The 23,623-nt window shown below is 41.9% G+C and overlaps 1 protein-coding gene across 6 annotated transcripts in view; it reads left to right on the top strand.

The window, feature by feature from the left end:
* The window catches only part of MCC (MCC regulator of WNT signaling pathway), a 197,050-nt gene that overhangs the window by 96,725 nt on the left and 76,702 nt on the right, over window positions 1–23,623 (top strand). The window contains exons 1-2 of one of the 6 annotated variants that reach the window (XM_084504444.1): window positions 809–862; window positions 989–1,057. The exons of 4 other annotated variants lie outside the window; for them this stretch is intronic. In XM_084504444.1, the coding sequence (XP_084360570.1) occupies window positions 824–862; window positions 989–1,057 (108 nt within the window). In that variant the 5' untranslated portion in view covers window positions 809–823. Of the gene's footprint in view, window positions 1–808; window positions 863–988; window positions 1,058–1,088; window positions 1,597–23,623 lie in introns of those variants that run through there. One more of the 6 variants, XM_084504447.1, reaches the window with a different exon arrangement.

Raw genomic sequence — 23,623 nt, 5'->3', positions numbered from 1 at the left:
TTAGAGTGATTGTGTTTGTGGGCTGAGTATTGATAATGATATTCTACTGGTCTTTTGCTGAGCGTTGGTATCAGCATACATCTTGTATTTGTCATGTTTTATTTTTATTTATTTTTTATTAATGATATCTATTAATAGGTATAACTTTTAAGAGATCAATATACTTTATAGAAAAAAACAGGACGTCTTCCTGTGTGCTTTTGCACTTCTTAGCATGTGTTGGATGCCCCTTGGTTGATACAATCATGATTGAATTTGCTTTATTAAATAGCATAGTATTATTTTGTCAAAGTGCTATTTAGTACTACGAAAATAGATGGATATACGTTTATAACCTGTTTATAACCTGTGACTTTTGTGAGCTGTAGACTGCTTTTGGCCTGTGTTATACGTGCATGTTTATTATCGTAGGTTTGGTTCTTGGGCATTTACTACAAATGTGAGTACCTGAAAATAAGCCTTTTGCCAAGCTGGAAGTGCGATAAGCAAGGGCAACACTCCAGCTTCCAGAGGAGGTCTGCGAAGTACCACTGAGATGTGGTTTGGGTCGTCCTGAAAGCTCTTGCTGATGTGAGATCGGTCTCGGCGGAGATGTCCGGCTGTCACACGATCACCGGAGAGCAGGGAGGGTGACTCAGCTGGGAGGGAGGGAAGGCAGAAGCCTTCCTATACTGCAGGTACTGACGGTGTGAAAGGAGCTGATGCTCATTAACCGGGACTGATTAAACAGCTGCGGAGTTTGTTGGGCACAAGATGCCGTGCTCACTGCTCACGGGACAAGTAGGCAGTGCGTTAAGGTAAGGGCACGGCTCTCCAGAAACAGATGCCGAAGCTCTGTCGGCTGTGCCTGCGGCGCGGTGCTGTAAGTGCAGCCTGCTGCTTCGCGGCTGGGAAGAAATCGGCTGCCCCGTCACACGGCATTGTCGGAGAGGCAGCTGGAATGCAGAAATGCCTTTGAACTCAGGATGCGTTTGTTTTCGCTTCCCAGGCAGTCAGCACCAGTGTTTGTGAGCACAAGGGAGGAGGCCGGTTGCCGCAAGGTTTCCTGTTGGTGTGGGTAAGGAGCCCTCGCGCAGAAACAGGAAAAGAGAAATTCCCGAAATTAGGCAGCGCCGGGCTGCGGGCGGTGTCGGCGGGGCGCCAGGTCCCGGGACGTGCCCTCGGCGGGGCAGCCGCGGCCGCACGGGGCCGAGCGGCAGCCGGGGACGAGGCCGCGGAGCCCGTACGGGGGGGCGCCCGTCCGTCCGTCCGTCCTGGCGCCTGCCCATCCGTCCGTCCGTCCGTCCGTCCGTCCGTGCCGCCGCGGAGAGGCGAGGGAGGCAGCGGGAGGGCGGCCGCCTCTGCGCCGGGCTGGTCCCGCAGCGCCGCGGGGCACGGAGCGGGCTCGTAAAGCGCCTGTGCTTTGTCTCGGCCGTGTTTGCCCGCTCCTGTTCCAGAGGTCAGCAGCGTAGGGAACGCGGAGAGGAAGTTTTAGCGCTGCTGGCGGCGCTGGGTGGTGATTTGAGTGGCCTGGATGTAAGGATTTCAGAGCTGTGTGATGTTGGACGTGGGAGCTGCAGCTAAAGAAGTGAAGGAGATCCCGTGTTGGACATGCAGGTGAGAGGAGTTAACGTGGCTGAGCTGACCGTGGGAACCTGGGAAGTGAGAAAGAACTTTGACTTACTGAGATGGTTAAATCACTCAAGTGATTTACACAAGAGTGTGTACGAGGGAACTTTTTGCTCTCAAAAGAGTAAACCAAACAAAACCTCACCTCATAGCAAATCCGTTCCTTCCTTTGAACTGGAGGCTTTTCTGTAGCTTTCAGTCACCTCCATCCTGAAAACTAAAGAGAATAATAAATAAACAATAAAACGGGAACAATAGCAAGCTAATTTTATATAAAACATTGAGAAAAATTTTGCTGCATTTTTGTAGTTGAAGGAGGTACAGGATCCTGAATTCCTCTAGAATGCCAATTTCTTGCAAGTAACCGTGTAACAAAGTCTGTCTGCACTGTGTTACAGTACCATTTGAAGTAAATGTGGTGTTGACAGCATTTTAAAATGGCTTAATTTTACCTGAATATAAAAAGTTTATACCATTAGATTTTGATCAGTGTTATAGGTGTATTGCTAAATTGAGACACAGCAGAGGTCAGTGGCAAGAACAGGCCTGTTTTCAATTATCAGACCTTTTAATTCACATCACTGCTTTTATTGTAATGCCAAGTACAGATTGCTTGTAAATGGCATTTTGATGTGAACCTACCTGGCAGTACTACAGAAGAGCTGGAGACAAATAAATAAGAGACCATACCTAATTGCAGTAACCATTAGCATTTAGACAACACCTCTGAGTGCATTGGATTTGGAGGAAGCTTAATTTCTTCACGTTCTTATCTAGAGTATAAGCTTTTCTGGACCAGGCTGTATAGGTATTTTCGGTGCCTGGCAGGGTCTATGCGTAGTGGTCTGTTGCAGCAGATAACGGTAATAAAGGCTTCTGATAAAAACATAGATTTTTCTTTTCAGTAAGCAGTCTGCTTTTAATCTCAACTAACATGTACAAACTGTTGTTAAAACTTTAACCTGCTTCCACACTGTTTGTATACGTTAGATTCTTTTATTAGAAGACAAAGCAAACCTCGGCATTTAGTTCTTGAGCTGGGTAGTAGAGGTGAGCTCCAGTAGTCTGTAGTGCATTTGCTTTATTTACACATTACAAGAAAGGCTGCATTGAAGAATGGTTAGAAAGTTTTCAAGACTCCTGGAGGCCTCTCTACTTGAACCCTCTCTATCTCAGTGCAGATATGACAGCCACAGAGCTCATGAGAATTGGAGCAGGAGTAGGAAGGGGGTGGGGATGGTACGTGATGTGCTAGAACAGCAGGTTTTGCTAACAAGTGTAGAATAAAGAAGGTAGAAAAGAGGGTTCATTGCACCCTCTCCTTCCATCTGTGTGTTAGGGGTAATGTCTCTGTGCTAGATCCAGCATGCCTTGTAAACTTCATTTTTCACTGAGTTGGGCAGCCCTTCTGCAGAATGATTCAGACAGGACCTCTGCTTTGCTAAGTAGCTGTCAGTTGCTTTGGGAGGCTCAGGCAAGGCAGAAAGGATTTGCAGTGCAGGATCCTCTTCTCCATTTACTTCCCTTTGGCATAGCTCCTTTCCTGTTGCTGAGGAATCTGGGGGGGAGCTGTGCTCAAAAACATGCTCTTGGGAAATCTAATCCTTTCTTTAACAAAGGTACCCATATTTTAAAAAATAATAATCATAAATAAAATCTTTTTTTCCGGCCTGGTTCTTGAATTTGAAGGCCTTTCAACAAGTATGATATGAGAAAGACGTATAGCAGCCTTCCCCTTTCACTGTATATTTCTCTGACATCATCTAAGCAACACTGAAAATGGTTCTTTTCTTATACCTAGCATACTGCTTTGTTTATGCAGTCCTTTCAAACTGTCTGACATGTTTTATTTGTTCTCTTTTTTCCACTTCTTTTAGCTTTTGGAGGTGGTTGGGCTGCCTTATGTTAGCACTGTACCCATCCTATACGAATCACTATACACTAAAACTTCACAACACATGTAGTATGAAAACCATGCCTGGTTTTAACCAAACTCCCCATCTTTTTGCTCTGTTCCTTTTCTTCCTGTTAGTGGAATGTCTTTCCCAACTTTGAGCAAAAATGAGAGGCATGGTGAGTACAGCACTTCTGCTGCTCTGGAGATGTCACGTTGCCCATTTATCATTTTACTATTAAGTCTGTTCTCCACTGTGCATCAGCAGTGACAGAAGTTCAAACCCATTATTGACTTCGTTCATTGCTGTCACAAGGGCAGCTCCTGTATAGACAGGACTCAGGTGTTCTTATTTTTAACAGTACATTGACCAGTCCTGCTCACTATTAGAAGATGATGTGTTTCAGATTACCTCAGCCCAAATACAGCAGGGAATAAGGAACAATTTTAATCCTCCATGCAGAGCATTTCATTGACTGTGTTGTCCTTACTTCCTCTGAAATGCAGAATTTTAGCTGATATTAAAGACAGCACCTCAGACAGGTTGCTTTTTTAATTCAGTGTGGCAAATCCTCCATTTCCAGCCCAAATGCACACACTATTGTTGCTAATAGAGCACTCCTTTCCCTTTGTCATTGTGTAACGCTACAGACGGTGAACAATGCGAGCTAGCATGTGTGATCTAACACTTCAGCCATGTCCACGGCCCTTCCTCTTGTGCATTCTTCTGCTTCCGTCTTTGCACTCACTGAGTATTTTCCAGCTGTCTCCGGGACTCTTGTCTGACTGGAGTAGCAGCCATGCACATCTTGAGATCCTGGCTTGCTCGCATGATCTGTCTTCCATGAACTCCCTTAACCCAGACTTCACACAGTCTCTCACTGGGAGACGAGATGAAATTTCACCTCCCTATAGACTGGATGCTTGGGGCAGCGTAAGCATCCAGAGGCCAGGAGCATGAGATCACAGCCTAGGAGCATGCTGGCTCGTTTCTCACAGGGGCCACCATTCTGCTTTACAAAATACGGGTAGGCTATGCTTACTTTTACACCATGAAGTTCCAGAATTAAATTGGGGGAAGTCTGTCACAGTCCTGCATATAAGCAACAACATTTTTTCTCTTCTGGGGGTGCATTCAGTAATTGAAAAGACAGGAAAAAGCAAGCCATTCCCCATGGAGCACCTGAATAAAACACCTGTGAAGACAGAATCAAAAAATTACCACAGCAACAATGGAGATGTTTTAAGCTGAGTGGTGGCGCATGGTAAGATATGAAGACAAAAGCGTTATTCCGTGATGTTTTAGATGTCCTAGGGGGATGTGGCAACAGTCAAGATGACCAAAGCACAAAGCAGGTATTTAACAGCAGAGAAGTGTGCTGGGGAGGAACAAGTGGCAAGCTTCAGGAGGAATCTCGTTCTGAAACAAGCAGAATTAACCCATTGAGTGTGGCCAAATGATGGGTTTTTCCCACTCCAGTGGAGATCAGGCAAAGAGAGAGATTGCTGATAGATTCCTGACTAGTGATGTGAACCAGTGTAAAGAGAAGGCACAAAGTAGCACAGTGAGGTGTGTCAGCAACTCCAAACCCAGTGCGGGCAGAAAATAGCAGGATAGACCAGTGGGATTACGTGAGGCACAGGTACACACCGAAGGGAAGGTGATAACAAGGAACTCGGTTTAATCTGTGACCCAGTGAGATTCCTTGTGACTCAAGAAGGACAGTCAACAGGACAGTGAAAATGCTCATGTCCTTGAAGTGCCTCCGCTGAGAGAGCCTCTGAAGAAGCCTTTCAGAAGGGTTTCTCTGATGATGGAGGCAGCATTTCTCCCCTGCATCGTTGTGTTGGGGCTTCTTGACTGTTCCATGCTCCTGACTGAGAGCCACAGTTCTTGGTCATAGAATCTCCTGGGCTAGTTTCCTAAACAGTGTTTGCTTGGCTTTCTCTCTGATTTCACAGCTAGCTTTGCTACCATTTTTTGTCCGGTTGTTTCTTCTGTTAGAGCTTCTGTAAGAGCAGAGGTTTAATTATAAGGATCTGAAAGAAGCTTTATGGCCGTGGCCCCTTTTTTCTCCAACAGAAGGAACCTTTTGGCTATGGTAGAACTCATTTCATATGAGCTCTGAAAAGCTGCAGTGGACGTGACCCCTATGTGCTATACCCGTAAGTCATTTTGTGTTCTGGCCGTTGCAGAATAAGGAACAGATTGGTATTTGATGATTTTCCAAGTTGCTTCTCTCTGAAATTAGTTGTGCATTAGTCAGACCTGCAGAGGCAGACCTCATTCTTGCTGAGCTGGATTACAGCCAGCATGAAAGCAGCAAAGTCAGAATCACTCATTTAGAAGTGAACTCCCTCGTTTTTTTAAAGCTATTTTTAGGCAATTGTAGAAGTCTCTTCTGCTGGCACAGAGCATTTTCCTGTATTTCAGTGAGTTATATAACATCTCATGTTTTGGAAAGTTCATTTTAACAAGCTTCTTAGCACATCTCTCCAAATCTTAAGTTTATTTAGGTAGAGTTAAAAAAGTATATATTGCTAGACTTGCTTCCTGCTGTTTACTAATTCATCTGCCTTCTTTGCCATTCTTGTTTTAATCATTCATTGAACTGAATTTAGCCTTTAGAGTGGTTTGTAAGAAGAGAGAGGATGAAGATGCTGTAAATGGTATGGATTCTTTCACCTGGGAACACATGGGATTGCTGCATGCAGTTGAGCACAGTGGTGGGTTGACCCTCTGGCGGCTGAGGCCCCATTTCATCACTTGCTTGCTGGCCCCCAGCACCATGGGGGAAGGAATCAGAAGGGCATGCATTTTCAGGGTATCTTCTGTGACAAGCCAGAAGTAACATCAACCTAAGGCAAAATCAGAAGAATGCCAATCAAAACTAGACCTGGCTTTCGGGTGAATGGGTTTACATGCTTTCTTGCAGCATTACTCATTTAAGACAAATATGACTGTTCTAAAGAACTCAGACACAATAGTTTTGTGTTTACGGGATGTCTTTTTTAAGAGAAGTAATTAGTGTATGCATGAGAGGTCATAGTACAGTAACAATGATCTTTTGGTACAAATCTAGTTGTGCTGTTAAGTCGCAAGAGAGATTGTTTTAGTTATAAGTTGTTTGTTGTTGTTTTTTAAGGATTTAGATAAAAATAATTCCATACCTTCATTTTCTCTTGGGCTTTTCTTTTTTTCTTTATATATATATATTTATGTTCTTTTCTTTTTTTTTTTTCTTATATATATATATAATATATATATATATATAAGTTCTGAATATAAGAGATCTGGAGGATTAAATGCAGGGCCAGTTTTATAAGATACCTGTGGTGGTTTTACCAGACCCAGTACAATACCCTAGAAGTGTACAACACTGGCTGTGGCGAAAGGCCTCAATGATGATTTCCCTGCCTGTGCAGGATTACTCTTTACAGTATGTTTTAGAACACTTTCCATCTTTTCAACATGTTTTTAGGAATGGAAATTCAAATAATGGAAATTCAAAAATGTCTCCAGAGATTGTTCAAGCAGAATAGAAATCTTACAGTCAGAAAAAAGTCACAGTACACATTCCTTTCTTACTCTTCCCCATCTGAGTCCTTGTGGGCCAAAATGCATTTCCTCATTGGGTGCCTACCCTGGAATTAGCTGCCTGTGTTCACTGTCATTTACCCAGATTACACACCTCAGCCTCACATGTGCCTCACAGATGTACACATCCTGTTGTGATGGGCAGGTAGGCAGACACACAAAGCAATCATTGGCTTTATGATTTTCATTGGTTTGTTGTTGTTGTTTTCTGAATTTCCCTTACTACATCAGTCTTGGCTTAGTATTGAGTTTTGCAGGAGTGGATGGATTATTCCAGAGGGCTTCTTACCTGAGCTGCACAAACAAGAGGTGTCACCTTCTTCAGTCGCTAACAGGATCCCTCCCATAAACTGCGCAAGGTGCACTTCTTTTTCCTGCTTCTTTACTTCTCACTTCCTTCACTTCTCCGTGCTTCTTTCAGGATGCTCCTATATGCTAACTTACCCTTTGTCTTGTATTCTTCCATTTTATATTACCTGGCCTTTTTCCAAATTAATCTTGATTTCCAAACCATCTTTCTAAATCTTCTGTATTGTTCCTCATCAAACTGATGTTTCCAGCACCACCCAGTTTACTCTTATTTGCAGATGTCATTAGTTCATTGTTAGTCCCCTTTTATAAATGTTGCATAAGTTAAATGAGATGGGGACTGGTCATTTAATACCGCTGCACAGCTTAGTATCTTGTTTGTTTCCTGTATTGTGGCACTGTTTTTGTGCAAGAATAAGTTAATCACATTTGAAATGCAGTATTCATGAGACACTGACATAATTTCTAGTAAAATTGAATGTATTTTACCTACTGTGGCTGCAAAATCTAGGGCTTCTCTGTTTGTTTGGTTTGTTGTTGCTGTAATAAAGCAGCGGTGGCAGAATGGAAGTGAAGCCACTTCCTACTGTAGTCTTGTTCCATTTGTGTCAAGGTACTTGGGAAAACTTTTTCAGGACTACTTCAGTTTTGTTGTTTTGTTTGTTTGTTTGTTTGTTTTGTGTTTTTTCCCTTTTTCTGTCGTCAAGGCATTATTGGTGAAGCTGTTTAGCTAATAAATAAAAAGCCAATGTTTTTAAATTCATTGTGCCTTGTACTGTACGTCTGTTACTTGCTATGCCTGTTGTGGCTGTATGTCCAGCTTGGAGCCTCTCAGCACAACAGAGATGAGTGGGCCCAGTGGAGGGCTGTCAAGATGATCAGGGGCTGGAGCGCTTGCCCTGGGAGAGAATGGCTTCAGGCTGGTGTGGCAGAAGCCCCCGTGGCCTCAGGGGCTTGTTGTGAAGCTGGAATCAGGTTCTTGCTGAGAGGGAGCATAGACATAAACTGAAATGGGACATAACTGAATATATGGAAATTTTTCTGTGTGAGGGCAGTTGAGCAGGCAAGCTGGTTTCTTGGAGTTTGTTCAGTCTTCATCTGAGGAGGTTTTCAAGACCCAGCTGCACAAATACTGCTGGTCAACCGTGACGCTGCAGTGAGTGGGAGATGGGACTCGAGACCTCCCATCCAACCTGAGAGCTCCTACGGCTCAGTACGATTCATCAGCCTGTACCACTGCTGATCTATCAGACTGCTCGTGCCACAGTATTTGCTTTACATAAAAGTACACTGAATTAACTCTAATTTCATAGGTCATCTGAACTCCAAGGTACATTTCCAAACATGTTTTACATACACTGGCGGATATATTTTTATCTACTGATAGGTGCTTTGTAAGAAACTAATTTGCTTTTATTTTAAAAGGAGCATAAGAATTCTTTTTGTCAGCTGTTCCTGTATTTCCATGATGTCTGACAACAGAGCGCATTACCATGATTAATTTATAATAGAAAACAGGGTGTTCTGAAACAACCGCAGGGCTTGCATGAAACGTGAACAAGTTGGAACTAACGTAAGCTATATCTATTATTTCAGTTCCCCTCTGATGTTCTGCTTTCTTAACTATAAATAATATACAGCCCCTTTTACATCCTCTGTTCTGAACACTTGTGCTCCATGTAACTTGCATAAATCTTGTTTCTATTTTAGTTTTAATTTCTCCTCTGCATTATAGCTACTGCATTAAAGTATATTAGGGTATAGGGCTATGATCTGTAGTCTTTTTCACATAGAATCACAGAATTGTCTGGGTTGGAAGAGACCTCAAGATCACCGAGTCCAACCTCTGACCTAACACTAACAAGTCCTCCACTAAACCATATCCCTAAGCTCTACATCTAAATGTCTTCTAAAGACCTCCAGGGATGGTGAGTCCACCACTTCCCTGGGCAGCCCATTCCAATGCCTCACAACCCTTTCGGTAAAGAAGTTTTTCCTCATAGCCAATCTAAACCTCCCCTGGCACAACTTAAGCCCATTCCCCCTCGTCCTGTCACCAGGCACGTGGGAGAACAGACCAACCCCCACCTCGCTACAGCCTCCCTTGAGGTACCTATAGAGAGCGATAAGGTCGCCCCTGAGCCTCCTCTTCTCCAGGCTGAACAAGCCCAGCTCCCTCAGCCGCTCCTCGTAGGACTTGTTCTCCAGGCCCCTCACCAGCTTCATTGCCTTCGTCGCCTTCGTCACTTTTTGTTTGTTTCTGGTACGCAGAGGCTGCATATAGTCTTGTTTCTCTGTTCAGCGCAGACAGATTAAAATATCTTAAGTACAGTACCTGCCAGACAATTTCCAAAAAGGTGTTATCAAATTTTAAGGTCTAGAATGGAAAAAAAAAAACTAATTTCCATATTCATTGTAGTAAACAATAGAAGCTTTTCTTTCATTCTCATTTTTGCTTTGGACGGTTATGATCACTGGTGCATTTGGGATTTTATGTGAATTAAATATATTTTCTCAACTACTATTGCAAGATAGACTTGCTCATTCTCCTTTTCCTAACGTAAAAATCCATTATTTGTCACCAAAAAATGGCAATGTCACCTCACTTTTCACTAAAAAAGTGTATTAACTTCAGAGTTTCATCAGTTTGTAAGAACTAACCATTTTTACATCAACACCGTAGTGCATAATTCATGCGCAGTAGAATAAGATAGTAGGCAATGTTAGCACTATGTTGTGCTTGCCAAAGTAAATTCATGAAATACATTGGGGGCCAAGATGGTTGAGCGATTAGAGCACTGGTCTGGGAAATGAAACACCTGGCTTCTAGTGCCAGGTCTGCCATTCCCTGTCTGATGTTTGCAAAAGAAAACCAATCTCATTTATTCTTGTCTGTGAAGAGGAATACCATTACCCACTTCTAAGTATTAATACCATATAAATACTTTAAAGTGTTTTTACCTTGCACTCAAAGATTTCTAAGTATTATAAATTTTGTTTTCTGACTTAGTCTAGGAAGTCCAAGGATGAATAACATGCATAGTGTATGGTGTTTGCAGGCTTTAATTCAGAAAAGTTATCTGTAATGAGCTCCTCAACTCCTTCCTTAAACGGGGTGCAGCAGTTTCTGGGTGTAGTGTTATTGTCAATGTTACTTGGAAGATCAGGTTAAGTGATTTTGCCTCCAAGACGTGAAATAGTCTTGTTGCTTTTGGAGGTGGGGTGGGTTTTTTTTGTTTGGTTGGTTGTTGTTTTTTTTTTTAATGTAATATGGAATCTGCCCCAGTTAGATGCTGCAACACTATTTTGGTTTATCTACGTATCTGAGAGACTTAGTGAAGGGTGATTGAGGTCTTTCTCTTAAAAGCTATGCCCATGTGATCATTTAAAAATATGTATCTTTGACAGCTGATAGTGTAATTCCGTCACCCTGGGCATGGAATCTCTCCCTGGCCTGCAGGGAGTGCAGAGGAGGAGGATATAATAGTTTAAAAGTGGATGATTCAGGCTGGTGGGAGAAACAGCTCCAGCCTGCGTGTAGGGATTAGAAACCCAAAATCAGCTCAAATATAAATTAAGCTACAGTGTGTAAGGCCTGCTGGGACTTCAGAGGGCTGGGACGTTCCCATCTGTGTTCATTCTGCCTCTGGCTGAGGAGTGGGCTGAGCAGACAGAGCAATTGATTCTCACAGCTTCCCTGAGTTTGTTGGCAGTTCAGATCTGCCCATCGGTAGTCACATAGCTGGGCATGTACAACGAGACCTAATTTTCCATCGGGTGGTTCTGCCACAGTCGTATCTCCTGCAGTATATAGTCGCAGTCCTGGGACGTGGGATAATGCTGGAGCTGTTAAGTCAGTAACACTGGAAAAATGTGCATGAGTTGTGCAGAAAGATGTTTATATTTAAATGTAATGTTCTTGCCTAGAGCCATCTGGTTTATACTGTCCTCGAATTCTTTTCCAGATCTCTGTCTTAGTTTCTGATTTTGTAATGTAATGGAACATTTGCTATTAATTAGAAGAGAAAAACCCTTAATGTCCCTAGTCAGGAAAAGCAGCTAACTTAAATCTCAGGAAACTGAAGTATATTAATTCAGAGCAGGGTGGTCTAATTCGCAGCACAGTTTACAGACCAAGTCCGTGCAGTCTGCCACCATAACCTCTGGGAAGAGGGGGGTGACTGCAGGGTCAGCGAATGTCAGTGGTGCAGCTGAGAGTCTCCTTGAGCGCAGCCAGGGAAGAAAGCTGTGAGCTGCTGTTCCTGCATCCTCCTGCAAAAAGAAACTGAGAGCTCCAGGGCATGGCTGGTGGGTGGCACTGCGTTAAGCAGGAGGGACATAAAATAGGTGTTACGAACCCTGTCACCATTGCAGTGTTTGGACCATTGTGACTCAGAGAAGGCTGTGTTAGCCGCAATGCATACATGTTCCTGCTCTGTTTTCTAACAGCAGCCCAAACTGTCATTTATTATCCAAATGTAGGGAAAAGGGGGAAGGGGGGACGAAATAAGGGTTCCTGTGGTATCCCACACGTTGCATTCCTCAGTCTCTTGTTTGCCAGATCGTTGGACCTGACCTCAGGAAGAAGTTTTAACCGGGTTAATCTGAATCCAGTTTTGACCCAAAGCACCTTGAGGAGGCTGTGTGCAGTTCTGCTGGTGCAGGCAGAGCTGTTTCAGACTGGTAATAAGTATACAAATGGAGCTTCAGTGGAGCCTCCTTTGAGTGTGTATGAGCTGTGCACGATCGTAGCTCAGACATGAGGATTACAAATTTCTGTGGTTCTCTGCTCTTGAGGCTGGACAAATGCAAAGTCCCAGTAACAAGGTTGAAGAGAACTACAAATTACGTTTACAGAAATACTCTTCTGGAGTTATTTGAGAAGGTGCATTTGAAAATCTCAAATCCTTGGTGGACACAACCTGAGGAAACATTGCTTCCCCTCCTGCAGCTCCCACCTGCCTCCCTTCAACATATACCTGCACTTAAATTTGACTGGATGTGGGTATATTTTAGGAATATGCAAAATTTTATTTAAACTTAAATATCCTTGGTAACTAAACCCCACTCTACATGCAGTTACACTTCTGTGATCATCTAGTCTTTGAAGTGGGGAGGGAACAGTAGTACTGGGGCTTGTTTTCTCTCTGCTATGGAAGTTTGCTGGAATATGTTTATAATAAATTTTCTGTCTCAGTCCAGACCTTAGATGTAGCTGTTTCAAAGTGCATTCCAATGGAAGTTGAAACCTTTTTACTCCAGCAGTATAGGGTATGTATCAGCAGCTTTTTATTTAGAGTGACACAGACTTTCAGATACAGTCTGGTGCTGTGACCTTAGAGCAAGAGGAAAAAAAGACTTACTTCCCCCTTTTTCCTGTGTAGAATTCAGTTTTAATTTTTCCTCTTTGTTGTAGTGGACATATGGATTCATGCTGTTTAACTTGCCTCACTGTGATGTTAGGGTAACTAGGGTGGTGGGGAGGTACTCCTTTTTGTGGCTCAGATGAGCCAATCCACAGTGGTGTCTGTAGCTGTTGTAACCTTCCAGTTGAGGCTGCAAGGATGCTTTGCACAGAGTACTTGGAGGGATGCTCAGTGTCTGAAATTGAGCTGTGTCTTTTGAAGCATTAATTTGAGATCCCATGGCATGCCTTCAGAAAGAAACTCTTAGCTTGCTTTCATTTTTTCCCCAGTCTTTCCCTACCAGAAATTTCAACGTATGTATGGCTAGAAGAAAGAGATGCAGATAGTCGTAGGTACACGTAGGGAAAAGGAGCAACCAGCTAAAGCGTGTGTTTTGGGATCAGTCGTGGGATGCCTCGGGTTTGCTCTGTGAGTCCCAGATCCTGTAGAGAGGTTTCCTCCAACATGGAAATGGCAGGGCCTCTGGTGGGATGAGAGAGAGAGTAAAAGACTCTGTGATGGTGGCAGTCTGCTGCTGCAATGGGGAGCCTTACGCCAAGCAGGGGGCAGACTGGGAGGGGAGATGTTTGCATTTGGCTGGTCAGTGTTGGCTTTGAATCGGTGCTGCTTCTACCTGGGTACCCACTGCCAGCATTGCTGCTCGTATTTCAAGCAAGAGTGAATTGTTTCAAGCATGGCTATTTCTTAATACTATTTTTGTGTAAAATTCACTGAGTCCATTGAATGACAAACTTTAGAGAATCAGATGAGACACCTGAGGCACAGCTATGTAAGAAAGGTTGCTGACTGCCTTCTTGTGTGGGTTATAAGAACAGAAAAAATGCTTTTAGAGAACTTGGTAATGGGCTCAGCAAGATGTTTTGGGGGTACGGGGTGGTGTTAGAGAAGGGATGTGCACCATTTTATTGCAGAGTAAGAACATCCTTGTGAAGAATTAATATCAGCTTAATTGGTTTTCCCCAAGTATAACTTTGTTTTGATGTCTCAATTGTTTGTTTCTGGTCTCTTCAGAGAAATGTGAATCAAAAAAAAAAAAAAAAAAAAAAAAGAATAAAAAAGTTTTCTATGTTCCAAAATACTCAGGCATGTGATTTAGCAGTTACGTTTATTTCAGCTATATTGGATAATGAAGCAGTCTACAATTTTAACCAGGTTCAAAAAATTGAAATGATGGGGTACTTTTTAACATTGCCGCTCTTTTCCATCAGTAGCATATTTTAGGCTTGGTCCTTAGTGTTTTAAACCTGATCCTTACCACACAGTTTTTACAATTTATATATTTATTTATTTAAATACCTCTTTGTTAATTTTAATTTCTAGAAGGAGTCTTTAAGATTTCAGGCTTCTGCTTGCACTGCTTCTCTGGCATGCTCAGTATTACAGCAGAAATAGACAAAAATGGTGCTTGCAAACTGAGACAATATTAATTGCTCCCTGCAATTAGGTAAATAGCTGCATCAGCGTGTAACAGCAGGAGAGAGAGGGTCAGTGAAGGGCTAATTCCTTCCTCAGAGGGACCGCAGAGCAGTCTGGAAGCAGCTGCTGTACTCCAGGGCTCGGGCTGAGCATGGCAGGCAGGAGGCTGCTGCGGTGACGAGAAGACTCAGGAAAAGACTGCTGAGTAGGGAAGAGAAGAAACCACCCAGAAAGGGAAGGAAGGACACAGATAAGAGTCCTGGGTCTTGGGCCCCAGGAGAGGAGAATCGTAGCTGAGGCAGGGTGGGATGCAGGGGGTTCAGGCTGGAAGCGCACATCCAAGGAGGGGTGCAGCCATCCGAGTGCCCTTGCCCTTTCTGAGTGAACACCACAGCTTGCAGTTAAGTCGGTAATATGCAGAGTAAGCCAGCTATATCCAGTATAGCTTGCACAATAAAACAGCACAGCTGTGTTAATGGGATGCTCACCTCAGCTAGCTGGCTCTGTTACAAAGCAGGGGAATGTTACTCGTAGGGATGCAGCGTATATATGGCCGTGTTTATCCAGAACAGAGCTATTTGTCCAGGACTGCGCATTTCTGGTGGCACCTAGATGAGACATTAGGAGGAAATTCCTCACTCAGAGGGTGGTGAGGCACTGGCACAGGTTGCCCAGAGAAGCTGTGGATGCCCCGTCCCTGGAGGAGCTCAAGGCCAGGCTGGATGGGGCTTTGGGCGACCTGGTCTGGTGGGAGGTGTCCCTGCCCATGGCAGGGGGGTGGAACGAGGTGATCTTTAAGGTCCTTCTATGCTATGATTTTGTGATTTGTCCAAATATGAATGATGTTAGCAGTTGGGTTCACTAATATCTGAAACAATGAAGTCCAATTATCCAGAGTTGTATAAGGTATGAATAATTTGGATAGTTGTCACCTCTGATAAGACACACAGTATTGCTACCTGCAGGTAGCTTCTTTCTGTGCCTGTCACACGCATGGAAATGTCTCGTGTTCTTACTTACACACTAGGAGTTGTTACTGGTGCTCATACACAAAACCTTTCTGCAGACACCTGCCTGTGTTTTTAACCAGTGCTTGCTTGTGTGCATGGTGACACTTGTTAAGATAAAGCATTGTGGGGGCTTTGAGTTGGAGGCTATCCACTTTATAAAGAGGAACTGCTAATGCCTTTGCCACTGTGCTCTCCTGAAGACAAACATTTTTCCCTGCAATTGATACAGTCAGCTGGGGAGGGAAGGAAAGAACAGTCTGGGACTTCTCAGTACAAAGAACCATGGAAATACCCTGGGGTATACTTGAGAACACAGGGATTGCTTATGTACGGGCTAGATTAACCCAAATGTTAATACAGCAGAGGCCAGTGATGTAATATATGTGTAGATTTAGGTTGCTGACAGCAGAAAATGGTCAGCCATGTCAGCTGTGCTGCCACGCGCTGTCCCACAGGGCTGCAGTGCATCAAGCACCAGAAGCGTAAAACCAGAACTCTCCAAAGAAAGACAAAAGGAGGGATCAGAAGTGAAAGAGCAGCTTCTGTTAAACACATTAGTGCACGTCAGCCTGAGATGATAAGGGGGGAAAAGGGCTATATATTTTTGAGAGGGCATTATAAATTCATGAGTAGCATGAAGATCAAAAGGGGAGAAGTTACCCGTGAACGTGGAACACAATACCAGGGAAGCATTACAGCTGGGTACCCAGGTCTCACTCTTGGCTTTAGCTTCTGTGAAGGACCACTCCCAGAGGCAGGACACGGGGCTGTCAGCCTGTGGTCTAGTCTGATACAGCACTTCTGAAGTCTGCTGCTTGAACCAGGATACTGCTTAAAGGTGGGGGAAATGTCGCCTTTTTTTTTTTTTTTAACTGACATTTCTTCATTTAGATTGGAGTGGCTACTGTTCCGTTACTAGAATGATATTAAAGGTAATGCTTCTAGTATGTCTAGATTTTAGAACCCACAGAAAGGAATTTTGAGAATGTGAATTAAAAGGAAAATAATGCACCAAGGTAGTGCTTCACATGAACCGTGAAGTATTATGTTGCACAAATGTTGAAGCCACGAACTACTGAAAAAATGGACTTCCACCTTCATTCTACCAAGTTACACGAGGGAGATATACACCATGTGCTGTATAAAGCTACAAATAGGAATGCTCTTTCTATGAGTGAGGAACTTGCCCTATGAAGAATTAACACAGAATATCTGTAGCTTTGGTGCAAGCAACCATTTGGGCCTATGTAGCGTACACGAGTGAAAAATAAGCCATGTGTTAAATGGATTAATGCAGTGTTGATCCCCTTCTGTCAGGACAATTAACATGAGTAAAATATTTGCCCTACTTTAAACAGATAAGGAGGTACTGTATTGTGTTCTCCTTAAGATTGATGTTCCTATATGGGTAGCAGAGAGCACAAGATTTATATCCTGAACATTATGTAGATTTATGGCTGTGCCAGTTACTGCTTGAAAGCTCTTTATGAGCCATGTTCACAGCAAGTCTTTTTTGTGTACGTTAGAGAAAGTGGTCATATGAAAGATGCAGACGTTTTGAAGTGTTAAATGGTTTGTGTGACATGTACAATGCCTTTAAAATACATATTTTGACTTGTGACCTCTGCTTTTTTTGTATGTGTACAAATATTTGCATGCATTTGTATTATATAAACATAAAATTTATTTTATTAAATGCTTTTTTATGCATTTATTTTATTATGCATTTATTTTATTAAATGCTAACTTCCTTTACTGTCCTGACTTCCTTAGAGAATTAGTGATGTTTTTTTCTGTTGTTATTTTTTGGGTTGTGTTTTTTTGGTATGTGTTGTTTTTTGTTTTTTTCTTGTGTTACTATTTTATGATTTAAACCAAAGAAAATTACACTCAAGGAGAGAATGACAATCTCATGGGATATATGCTCTTTCCTTGCAACTGTGCCCAGGACTCATAAATATCTATGCAAATCCTGATTATTTAATAGAATTGCATGGGTGAAATATGAGGTCAAATTTGGTATTCAGAATCCAGGATAAGGAATGAACCTGCCTTAGACTGGGTAGAGACAGGAACATAAAGGTGGCAATACTATGTTAACAAATCTCAAAATGTTACATCAGTTTTTATTCTTAATTTTTGTTTTACTAAAGCTGTTGGCTTTGCTAATTGCAAGTGTCTGACGTTTCATTATTAATTGCAATTAAATTTTAAATGTGTATGTGTACCAGTTACAGTGAAGATAAATTGTCTGCTAAACAGTAAAAGTATTTTAATCTTAAATTTTATTCTTCTGAGAAAAGATGATATAAAATGGTAGTCTTAACCAAAATATATGGTAGTCTGGCATAGAGCTGGTTAGAAGATGGCTTAGATAATTTAAAACAATGTTTATGCATTTTTTTATTTTTTTTTGCGATGAACAAGGGATTTTTTTGACGTCAATTGAAAAGAAAAAGGCATCCTTGCTGGAAGAATATATCTCATCTGTCAAGTTGCTGCGTCTCAGCTTACAAAATAAAAGAACAAAAATGAGCTCATTGTTGGAGAGGTTATGAGAAACAGATTTCATCTTGTACTAGGGTTTACTAGACACCTTTTCCCACCCATGAGCTGTGCAGAGCTGTGAACCATACTTAATTCTACTCATTACATTTGTTGGGATTGGATTAGCTTCAGGTTTGTCATTACTGGCTACTTGTCCCTTGGAATTAGTTCTGATGATATCTTCACAAATTAGTGTCACCTGTTGACTCAGCTCTTACAGTTTTGTCATGCGATAGAGACTTGGTTCCCTACAGATTTTACAGCTATTTTCATGTCTGTTTAGGGGAGTGTACAACATAAACTGCTGAGAAAATATGAAGCTACTTGAGCAAGGTACTGTGCTAACACCACAGGCAAAGATACATGTTGGATTATTGGTGTAGTGCACAACAAAAGAAAACATTTATTCTGAATGGAATAATGCATCCAGGTGTTACTGAAATACCACAAAGCCTATTTACATAAATTCCTATTCAGTAAGCAAATTGAGGTATGCCAGCTGTGCAACTTTGCCTGTGCTAGTGCAATTGATAATAAAAATTTATTATTGTTTATTTTGACCTTTTTGGTTGTTTGTGCAGTGGGGGTTCCATTCCTTTGAGTATCAGCATTATAGTGACTCAAAAAGATAAACACATGGATGTAATTGAATTTCTTTCAGAAAGCCTGGTTCATAAATGCTCTGTGCTGTCTGCTTCTTTGTGAGCATAGATGACATGAAGAAGGAGCTTGGGGCATTATGCAGAAATCTGGCATAAGTTTTTCTCACAGTTAGCTCCAGATAGGAACATGCAAATAACCAGCACTAACTGGAGTCATACAAGGTGTTGGAGGCCATATTCTGTTTTTCAGTCCTTCAACTCACTGCTTTGGTCTGACAGAAACACCAGTGGTTTAAACTAATGAAATTTTTACCCATGTGGGTTTTTTTGTCTTGTTTTGTTTTGTTTTCTGCAGAAAGTAGAATAGTTTTAACTGGAGTTCTTAAAAAAAAAAGAGATCTGTTTCAAAAGAGTTATACCACAGAGATCAAAAACTTACTTGGATAGACAGAAGAAAATTTGTTAGGATAGAACATAATACGTGTGCTTCTTTTTGTTTGTTTGCTTTTGTTTTTGTTTTTGTTTTTTAAGATGCTTTCTTCAAGAAAATTATCATCATCTTTAACTATTTTTTAAAAATAAAAAATAAATGACTGACTGACTAGAACTCAGCCAAACAGATTATTTTTTTCCTGTTGCAGGCAAGCTGCTCTAAGAGTCTTGTAGTATTTTGACCCTTTGTAACATACCCATTTCTAAAAGCCATAGATGATCATAGAGTGTCATCAGGGCTGTATTTTTAACAGTAGCTATTGTATATCCAATTTGTTAAAATTGTGGTTTCACTAATAACATCCAGTGCAATACAAAATGCAACAGGATGTAACAAGAAGTCTCATCCAGTTACCCACCTAATAGCAAAGCTTTCAGTAAAGTCAGTTGGCTTTTCCCTTGTGTATTAACCTGGTAATAAGAAAGAGGAGATGCTGAAAGATGCAGCACTGGAGAAGTCTAGAAATGCTGAAATGTGCTGGATGTTATTTATGCATGAAGTACTCAAATATCACTTTTTACAAAGGTTTATTGTGTGTATCTAGAGGAAAATTGGGGTAGCTTCCTGCAGAAACTGGAGTTATAGTAGTACAGGTAGTTTTCCTGCCTGAGGATTTTTGCATTAAGTTTGAAAAAGTTAATTCTGCATCAAGGTTTGAACTGGTTGGCTGGTAAGGACTGCAAGGCAAAAGAGCCGAGATCTGCCTAAAATGACGACTGACCACAGGAATGGCACTTCTGCTGAGAGCTGACCTGGACTATGTGGTGGTTTTACCCAGCTGGGCAGCCAAGCTCCCCCACAACTGCTCTCTCACTCCCCGTCCTCAAAGGGAAAGGGGGAGAAAAAAAGGTGAAAAGGGATCGATGGCTGAGATAAGGACAGGGAGAACACTCAACAGTTATCTTGATGGGCAAAACAGACTCAGAGTAGGGAGTAATAGGCAATAAATTTTATTTATCGAACAAGCTAGAGCAGTGAGAAACTAAACAAAACAAAACAAATAAACACCTTCCACCCTCTTCCACCTCCTCCCCCTGAGCAGCGCAGGGGAACAGGGAATGGGGGCTGTGGCACTCCCTGCCCCTGCTCCCCGTGGGGTCCCTCCCACGGGATGCCGTCCTTCCCGAACTGCTTTTCCCAAAGCTCTTCAAGCACTGCTCCCACACGGCTCTGTCCCACGGGGTCCATCCATCCATCCCCCAGGAACAAACTGCTCCAGCACGGGTCCCCCACGGGCCCATGTTCCTAAAATGAAAGGTGGACGATACTTGGTAAACAGTATACAAGTTGAGTGTTGTTTATAGTATGCTATTTTTCCAAAAATAAAATAAAATAATAATTAAAAAAAAACAAAAACAAAAAAAAAAAACACTGCTGTCTTGCAATCTGGGTGGTCACCAACTAACTCTGCCACCCTGGAGAATGTGTAACTGGGGGAACTGCAGGTGCAGTTGTGGGAAGAATTGCCACCACAGGTCCCGTGAGGAAGGAAAGGCCATGGCCTGGGATGAAAGCAGCAGGGAGGGCGATGCGGACGTTCCAGAGGTGCCGATAACCTCTCAACAATGAGGTAGTTAAGAACTGAACGCTGTGTATTTTGCTAAACAAGCACTTGCTCATCCAGGGAATTTTACTGCCGCAGCTGGGGGCTCTGTTTAGCCTGTTGAGCCAGGTTTAAGAGGAATTGCTTTAGAGCTGTAGTTCGAAGCTACATGATGGGCGTTCTGATAAAGCACTTCAGTGCATGAGGTGATTAAGAAAAGTTGGAAAGAAGCTTTCTCTCTGCGAACAATTGAAAAAGTATGTTACAGGGTGTTTAGCTGATGGGTTTGGCATTTTGTTTTCTTTGGATTTTGTTCTTACTGCAGCATCAAACTTTGGCTTATGGCAGAAGAGGAGTATTGCATTTGGTGGATCAGTGATTTGACCTGGTGTGACAAATTTTCTCTCTCTAAATTTGTGGTGACAGCAGATCATGTGGGCCATTGTTGAGGTGAGGATCCATGTGTCACTGTAAATACAGCTCTGTTGCAAGTCCACGGCCCTACCTTGGGAAATCAGAAATTATCTGCTGGTTGAGAAGTTTTGGAAAGATTGTGAGAACTATGGGGTGCTTATTTATTTATTTATTACTAAATTAGCACAATAAGTAATACTTATTTTTGAGTGGCTCTCAAGTGGCAGTCTCTACTTCAAAAGATCCAGATTGTTCTCAGAAAAGACCGAAGGTGAACAAGCAAGGTAATGTGATACAAAAAAAGGTGGGGCTGCTGGAAGACAAGTTGATGTAAATTCACTTACACCCCACCTGTGACATTTGTTGTATCCAGCACTAGAATGTGGGCCACCATAGTGCTAAATGCGGAGGATTGAGTGGGGTGCCTTCTAGGGATTAGTTTTCTAATTCTTTCTTCCCTGAGAGGAGGATGATAAGCTTGCCACCTCTGGGTGGTCCTTGCAAACTGGAGAGGGACAGAGAAAAGGCTGAACCTCACTGCTCCTCTCCCTTCCTGATTCAGTTTCTTCAGTTGTGTTGGGCCAAAAGAGAAAGAAAGATCTTTTTCCTCTTTCCATCAATTTGAAGTGATAAAAACAATGGGATAATTTACCTTAATTGAATTGTATTGATAGTCCTTCTGCCAGTAATTGTAAGGGCTGTAAGAATGCTAAATAAATTGACTGATGAGGTGGCATCAAATCTTGCTGTGATTTCCCCCTTCGGAGTGGGCAGTGGGTTTCCCCTTTGGAGGGCTAAAGCAAGGCTGAGCTTTTAAACGTAGCACAAAAGCCATGTGAAAGGGTATCACCGTGGACGTGTGGGCTGCCTTGCAATGGGACAATTGATACTGTTCAGAATCCCAACAGAGTAACCTTTGCAAGGTGTGGTTTTTCTGTGCAGTCTTCAGATTCAGATGTTTGCCTCTCCAGTTGCTTTTGGACCACGTGTTTAGGCTTTTCTTCTCATGTCACCTAAAATTTCTTTTCCATGAAGGTGTGAACATCTGCTGTAATAGGAGTAGACCCACTAATCTGTCCCTTAGGTGGACTCGTGAAGTACAAATTAGCACATGCTCTGTTCATCAAGTGCAATTTGTTCTGAGTACCTTTTCAAATAAAGACGTATTTTCCGTGATTATGTCTTTTTTTAATGATGCTCTAAAACTGATCATACTCAGTGGGATAGCACCAAATTATCTGTTCTGTTACACTTCTGAACAAGCCTGTAGTATATTTTCTCTGTCAGATACTTTTCACTGATTAAGGCAGGAATTTACTGTGATTTTTAATGTTTTTGTTTATTTGTTTTTAAGAAATAGTTTGAAATATACACAAGCATATGAAGTGCCTGGAAATGTTCATTTCCTTTTAAAAAAAAATCTTAGTTAAAATTGTTTATAAATAACATGAACAGACTGAACACATCTTCTGCAGATTTTTCAAATTAAAACAAAGTATGCCTTACGAATGTTTGTCTTTGTTTTTCTAGAATTGGGATGGTTCCTTCATGGCTTGTTTTGGCACATTATTTTTTGGTATTGCACAAACATATGATGTAACTGTCTAATGTCTAATATGGCAATAATTGGTTCAGCAGGATAGTCACAAAATGTCCATTTTGTATGTCATTTAAAAATTTATAGCTTTTTTTTATTACCACGTAACGGTTGTTTGAAACATTCAGTGTTAGGGCATGTTGGTAGACATATCGAACAGTTCAGTGATATTGCTTTTTTAGTCATTTTGACTTTGCCGTAGGTATTTACGTAAAGGGCAGCTGGCAGTGGTATTTCAGGGTTAAGCTCCAGAGATCAGAAAGCTGAAATTGTCTGGAGAATATTGAACTGTCCTGTCACTGCTTCTGGGAGATGGTGGTTCTTTTATGTTTTTCAGTGTCACCTTGCCACTACATTCACAGAAACAGGCTTCACTTATATTTATTTCATCACTTGTACAACAAAAATGCACCTTTCGTTGAGCCTGAATGAGAAAAGGAGGCATAAAAAACATGTAGGACTGAGAAGAAAAACAGTTTAGAGTATCTGCACATTTATGTAGCTGTCACTTTAAGTGTACTATTTGCACATAACACTCTGTCTGCACTACTGATAAACCGTAAGCTTAACAACACCTTCATTATGTACAGTGACTGTAACGCAAGTTTCATGTCTATAGCTCCTCTCAGATGAAAGTTTGTTTGCAGTTTTGTTTGCTTTTGTCTTGACGTTTTTTGAAGATGTGAACCCGTGCTGTAATTTTTCATGCTGTTTTTTTCCCCGTACATTTCTCCTCTTTTACCTTTGCTATGCAAGTTTGAAGTACACATGCCACATGTTAGGGTGACAGGTTCTCTTTCATCTCAGCTGCTGACATCCAGCCTTGCTGAAGCATTTCCTGGGCTAACCGTGGCATTGTTCTCGGCTGACAGTGAAGGAGAGTTGCACGTCTCTGAAACTCCTCAATTCAAAATCCAGACAAAGTTTTATTTTTCTGTCTTAAAATGTGTTTCTCATTATAAACTTATGTTGCCGACTTTTTTTATTTCCTTGACAGTAATTGCATGGTTTAGCCTTATTTTTCCTCACCTTGAAGATGGGTGTCAGAAAATACAACACATAGGCACTTGTTGTTTTGCCCTTTCCACAGTTCTAAGCACAGCATTTTGCATGCTGTACTTGAAGTCTCCCATCTCTCATATTACAAAGCCGCTTTGTAATGACAT

Source organism: Aythya ferina, assembly GCF_964211825.1.
Source record: "Aythya ferina genome assembly, chromosome: Z".
NCBI lineage: Eukaryota > Metazoa > Chordata > Aves > Anseriformes > Anatidae > Aythya > Aythya ferina.
This window is presented reverse-complemented; position numbering and strand designations above follow the sequence as displayed.